Raw genomic sequence first — 6,171 nt, forward strand, 5'->3', positions numbered from 1 at the left:
GCTTTGCTTTTCATCAGACAATAGGATTAAGATAAAAGAGCGGGTCTCCACGTGCAACGGAGAGCAGACGCAGGGCCGGGAGCCCGAGTCGCCCTACAGCCAGCGCCTGACCCTGTCCCTGTCCAGTCCCCAGCTCCTCTCCTCTGGCTCCTCTGCCTCTTCGGTGTCTTCGCTGTCTGGAAGTGACATTGTGAGTGCCCCGGCTCCACCCCTCCTCCGCGCGACTGTCGGGCTTGTGCTCCTGGGGGGGCTTGAGCTGCCCACTCCGCACGACCGTGGAGCCAGCGGTCCCCGCAGTGGGGCCGCTCCCCTCGCACTTGAGGTGGAGCACTGTCTGGAATAGTTTTTAAACTGTTGAGTGGAGGTGACTTCGGTATTTCCTTTGCCGTTGTCTTCACAGTGCTGAGTTCTGGGCAGAGGGGTGAGTGTGGCCTCTGCTGCTCAGAGGGCAGGCTCTGTGCGGGCTTCTCGTGGCTGCTGGCCGCGGCCCCCGTGTTGAGCTCTCATCTTTGTGTGGGTTGCAGGACTCTGACACACCTCCCTGCACCACGCCCAGCGTCTACCAGTTCAGCCTGCAGGCGCCCACGGCTCTCGTGGCCAGCCTACCCGCCGCCCTGCCCCTGCCCGGTGGCAAGCCTCAGTCCACGCCTTCCCGCACACTGATCATGACGACCAACAATCAGGTACGTACGTGTGCCCACAGGGCACAGCCTCCGAGCGGTGAAGCGTGCTGGAAGGGATTGCAGCTGCTTTTGATTTAGAAAAGTAGCTTTTTAAATCTTCAGTGGGTTTACATTTCTGTTCTTTAGAGAAATTCTCTTTTTTTTATGAGTAGTATAATTCCTGTCACTCTAAAAACACGGTCTGTGACACTGCTGACATGAGGTCACAGTGTCTGGCATTAGCATCGAGGTGACTCTTGCTTCTTAAGGCCAGGAGTGGCTTTTGGCAGGCGCCACTCAGCTGTCTCTGCAGCAGCTCTGGGCAGCCTGAGACCGCGCCCCAGTCATCTCAGAGAGAGGTTCTGACGTGGCCCTAGCCTGTCCCGCTCCGGACAGCTTCCCGGCCTTTTCCGCGTCTTCAACTAGGCACGGTGTAGGGACTTTGTGAGAGCACGCTGGTTTTGAAATTTAGGTAAAATTAGAAGTGTAAGCGAGAATTTTGCAACTCCTAAGTTTTGTATCTACGTCCCCATTATACACCAGTTGTATATGTATAAATCCAGCATGGTCTTTCATGTGAAAGGCAAGTAAAACTTAATTTTCGAGATGTGGGCTCTGTTTTGAGTTTAAGTTGACCTAGAGGCATGCAGATGAGTTTCTGGGGCGCTGGGGTGCAGCAGGGGTTGCTCTGTCACCTTGGTTGCCATTATCCACCCCGACCTGTAGCGTGAAGCTCTTTCGTGGAGCTGTTTATTTGGGCCCTGCAGGTGCGGCTGCGGAGGGCCCAGCACAGCCTTCTCCGTGCTGCTGCCGTCAGTCCAGGGTGCAGGGGCCAGGCTGCGCGTGGCGGGAGACTGTGTGCTCAGGTGGCCGCGTACGTTCTGAGTCCATCGTGTGCAGCTGAGCAAGGCTGCAGTGTGAAGGTCACTGAGGGGCTCAGACAAGGCCGAGAGCACCTCTAACAGCGCTGGCCGTGCGCATGAAATAAAGCCCCGCTGAGGGATGTGTTCCCGCGCCGGACAGCTCGGAGCAGCCGGCCCCCTGTGGCCTGCCTTCCACATCCAATGGGGTGAAGTCAGAGCCTGTTAGTGGGTAGACAGCGCCAGCCAAGGCTGGGGGGCACTGCTGTCCTGGCCGTGTCCCTGCTGAGCAGTGGCTGTGGTGTGGGGCAGGTCCTGACCAGTGGGGAGAGCAGGGGTTGCGGCGTGCTCTGTCCCGCTGCAGCTGCTTGTCTCTGTCCCCTGGGGAGCTCCCCACCCAAAGACAGCAAGGAGGTAGGGGTGGAGATGCGGAGAGAGCAGCCCTGCAGAGCACGCGAGGGGAGGGCCCTGTGCTTTACCCTTGTTGCAGGGCTGGGGCAGAGTTGGGGATTCCCCTGAAGTTCTTCCCAGGGACCCTAGTGGCAGCTTGCTGTTGACGGATTGCCTGAGACCCTGGTTGGTTCCAGTCAGCTTTAAACTCCCCCTGACTAGGCGTCTGGGCGATGTAGAATATAAGCTGTTTCCAGCTCAAGGCAGTGCCGTCGGGTTGGTGCGGAGTAGGTCTGTGCTCAGAGCAGCCCCAGCTGCTGCCCGTGTACCTGACTCACGTGCTGTGCTGTGCTTGTCTCTCTTTGCTCCTAGACCAGGTTCACCATCCCTCCTCCGACCCTTGGGGTTGCCCCTGTCCCTTGCAGACAAGCTGGTGTGGAAGGAACCGCGTCCTTGAAGGCCGTGCACCACATGTCCCCCCCAGCCATCCCCTCGGCGTCCCCCAACCCGCTGTCCAGCCCGCACTTGTACCACAAGGTGCGTACCGCCCTCCTCAGCCGCACGGTGGGGCGCCCTCCCCGCTGCGTACACGCGCACGTTTCCGCCCCGGGCGCCTGGCAAGGCAGAGTGTCGCTTCTTGAGCGGTGTTAAAGTCGTTCAAGAAGGAAGAGTGTCCTCACTCGCCACCAGCTCCTGTCAGCGCCTGTTGAACTGGTGAGCATAAAAATGAAATCTGACACAGGTAAAGGCCAAGATGAAGATCATTTTGTTTCCTTTTTAAAATCATTTCATGCTGAATAGTTTTCTGCCAAGTCATGTAGTTTTCAAGAAGTAGGAGGTAGACCATGAGTCAGTCTTGCTGTACCTCCAGGTGAAGTGCTGTGTCTACCAGCTACTGCTCCCTGCGCTGGGCCCTGCCTGGGGGTGACTCCCCCCAAGTCTCAGGAGGGCTGCACTGCCTCCTTTGGCCCTGGCTGGTCCGTGCCTTGCCTGGTGCAGTAGGAATGTGCATGTGCAAACAGCTTGCTGTTGAGTGGCACACTTGTGACACGCCTGTGTGTGTCCCCGCCCCCGGGCTCCCTGGCTCGGGCCCTGTGCCGCTGTACCCTGGCAGTGGAGTCCTTCTCGCAGTGTGTTTGTCTCCACAGTCAACTCTTGGGCCTGTGTCAGGAATCCCCGCTTCTCAGACCCGTTGGAGGCGGAGTAGTGGCACATCCCTTCCAGGAGCTGCCTTCCGGGGTGGAGTGGCAGTTTTGCACGAGGAAGGCGACCTTTGTCGCTCCGCCCCGGCTTTCCTCTTGCTCTGCTCCGGCAGCAGGCAGGTTCCCCTTGCTCTGCCTGCCAGTGCAGGTGACCACGTGTGGGGGGAAGGCGCGGCAGCAAGGGCGCGCTGCACCCCCTCCTGTGTGCAGGTCATGTCCAGGAGGGGGGACAGGGGCTCTTACCCTGCAGACCAGGAGAGCAGGCTGGACCCGAGTCTGGGGATCAGTGGAGCTTGCGGTGGCCCACCCTGGCCCGAGGGTCCCCAAGGACGCGCGGCTGTCTGTTCGGAGGCGGAGTGTACGGCTTCTGCCCCGTGGCCGCGTGGACGAGGCTGTGGCAATGTCCGCACTCTTGCGCTCCAGCACCTCTGTGGATGAGTGCAGCTCGAGGCTCCGGAGCCCTTGGCCAGGAATCTTGCTCAGTGGCCCTGCTCCTGGGGGCGGCGTGGGCGGAGTCCGCTGCTGCACCCAGCGTCACTCTCTCTCTGTCTCCGCAGCAGCACAACGGCATGAAGCTGTCCATGAAAGGGTCCCACGGCCACACTCAGGGCGGCGGCTACGGCTCGGTGGGCGGTGGAGGTGTGCGGCCCCCTGTGGGCAACCGGGGCCACCACCAGTACAACCGCACCGGCTGGCGCAGGAAAAAGCACACGCACACCAGGGACAGCCTGCCTGTGAGTCTCAGCAGATAATGGCTCCGGGCCTTGGCCCTGCAGGGCCCGAGACCAGCACCCAGCACCTCCGCCGTGGCCTCCGCGCCCGCTGATCACCCTGCATGTTCCTTCGTGTGGTGGTCGCGTGCATCTTCAGCAACAGCTCCTGTGCTCATCTGTGAAGCCTTACAGCTGTGGACGAGTTCTGCCTCCCAGAGTCTGCGCTCCCGGGAGCCTGATGACAGGAGCCCCGCTGCTGGTTTGTGGCAGCCCTGCCTGCCCCTCGCTGGTGGGAGTTCTCATTTCCCGGTGTCGAGCGACGGAGGAATCGAGGCAGTTCCCACACACTTCCCGGCGGGTCGTGTCGGACGGAGGCCGTCGTGTTACTGCCCTTGCATTTTGTTTGAGACTTCAGAACTCTTTTTCTATGTAAATATCGAAACTTATGATTTGTGCAATAATCCGATATTTTTTATTTAATTTCATATTTTCACATAAGTTATATTTAAGGGAGGAGGGAATTTTTTTTAAACAAGCTTAGATCCTTTCCCAAGTTGCATTTTCTAAGTTGGGTTCACCGTGTTGGCTAGTTGTCTGATAAGCATCATTATGAACACCGTGACATAGGGGTTTGGGGTTTCATTTGCTGTCTTTTCTTTTGGTCAGAGGCCAGTGGAGGGGCCTTGTTCCCAGTGAGTTCTGGGCGGGGTTCGTCAGGTCTGGGGCCCTGCCCTGGGCTGCAGTCATGGGCCTGCTCTGACCATGAGTTCTAATCTTTTGGTTTTGGTTCTTTTAAACTAGACAACAAATCCAGCATTTAAAGTGCCAGAAGTACAACTTTCTAGGGGGAAGAGGTGGTCACATTAGAAAACCTTGAGAGCAGTGTGACCCTGGAAAGGCCTCAGTCAGCCTCAGCGGCTTGGCCTGTGATGATGGCTGGGGTTCATTACAGACAAGGGCACCCAGTTTTGGGAATGTGGAGAAAGGAAGTCTGTTGATTCCGTGGAGGAATCTGCATAGCAGTATGCATTCGTTCTGTAAGAGCGGATCCTGAGACGCACTCGCGCTGCCACGCACCGCACGGCACAGCACGGTGGGAGTGTGTCTGCGTGTCCAAGGGCACCGCCGGCACCGGAGCACACGGGTGCGCTGCGCGAGTGTGCTCTGCCACCACGACCGCTGTCTCTGTTACCTTTTTTTTGAACAAGAATATATCCACCCTGCCAGCCCCGAGTTTGCAGGATGCTGCGTCTGCGCAGAGTTGGCTGCATCGTGGAGGCCCGACTCCCCGCTTTGTGAGGGCTGCGGGCCTGCCGCACACTCCTGGAGGCTCGTCCCGGAAGCCCACGTGGAGCTGTCCAGCCTGGAAGCCCGAGGCTCTGCCTTCCGATGTGAGGCCCGGAGTCCCGTGGCTGTGGAGTCCCAGGCCGATGTCTGCTGGCGTGGACACGGCGAGGACGCCTACCAGCTGCCCTGCGAAGCAGGCCGGGCCTGTGGCCAGCACGGTGGACTGCGTGCGGGCAAGGGGAGTCCTGGGCATTGTGGCACGGGTGTCTGCAGTCCGTGGCGATCGGAATCACCCAAAATATTTAAAAATATTTAAATTATGAACCTGTTGATGAAGAGTATTTATAAACACCGATCCGTAGGCACGTACTAATCTCTACATGTTAGCAATACTGACTGTAAACCTACACCAAGGGAAGCGCTGTGGGGACGGCAGCGGCCGGCAGACGCGAGCTTGGCATCCGGCTGCAGGCGCTGGTCGTCCCCGCTGTGGCACACGGATGAAGCGGCCTGGCCGCCACGGCGGTCCTGCACCACAGGTTTAACAAGGATACGCCATGTTTAGATTTTTTGGTGCGCAGACAACGATGTGGAAGCTAAAATTGACATATTTTTATGTAAAGTTTTTCTATTCTTTGATTTTTAATAAACTTTGGAAAGCAGTTCGGTGTGAGTCGATGCTTCCCTGTCGTGGGGAAGGTGGCCTCCACCGCAGCCAGTTCCTGGGTTGAGTAGGACTCACAGGAGGCCGGGTGCTGTGCCTAGGAAGCAGGTGTGACGGGTCCGTGGGGTCGTCCCTGGGTGGTCACATGGGGTTGGGTCCCGCACTATGCAAGGGCCGAGTGCATGAGGCCCAACACGCTCTGTCCCTGGTCTGGGGCTGTGTGGCCTCCCAGGGGCCTTGGACAGTCCTCCGTGTGTACTTTCCGACAGGCTCACACAGATGTGCCCAGCAGACCCTGGTTTAGGGACTGTCACCCCACGCTTCCAGCCATCAGTCACACAGCTTAAGGTGCATGCTGCTGAGGCTGCGTTTTACACAGCAGTTCTCAGAAGG

At 58.5% G+C, this 6,171-nt stretch overlaps 1 protein-coding gene across 2 annotated transcripts in view; it reads left to right on the forward strand.

Moving 5' to 3' along the window:
* Nucleotides 1-5,776, forward strand: part of Papd7 (PAP associated domain containing 7) — a gene marked incomplete at its 5' end in the record, with an annotated part of 33,323 nt that extends 27,547 nt beyond the window's left edge. Inside the window, 4 exon segments of one of the 2 annotated variants that reach the window (XM_005407069.2) lie at nt 18-190; nt 525-683; nt 2,285-2,449; nt 3,672-5,776. In XM_005407069.2, coding sequence (XP_005407126.2) covers nt 18-190; nt 525-683; nt 2,285-2,449; nt 3,672-3,866 — 692 coding nt within the window. 2 annotated transcript variants of the gene reach the window in all.
* Nucleotides 5,777-6,171: the final 395 nt, after the last annotated feature.

This window comes from Chinchilla lanigera, unplaced genomic scaffold (assembly GCF_000276665.1).
Source record: "Chinchilla lanigera isolate Chin_1 unplaced genomic scaffold, ChiLan1.0 scaffold00103, whole genome shotgun sequence".
In the NCBI taxonomy this organism is placed as follows: Eukaryota; Metazoa; Chordata; class Mammalia; order Rodentia; family Chinchillidae; genus Chinchilla; species Chinchilla lanigera.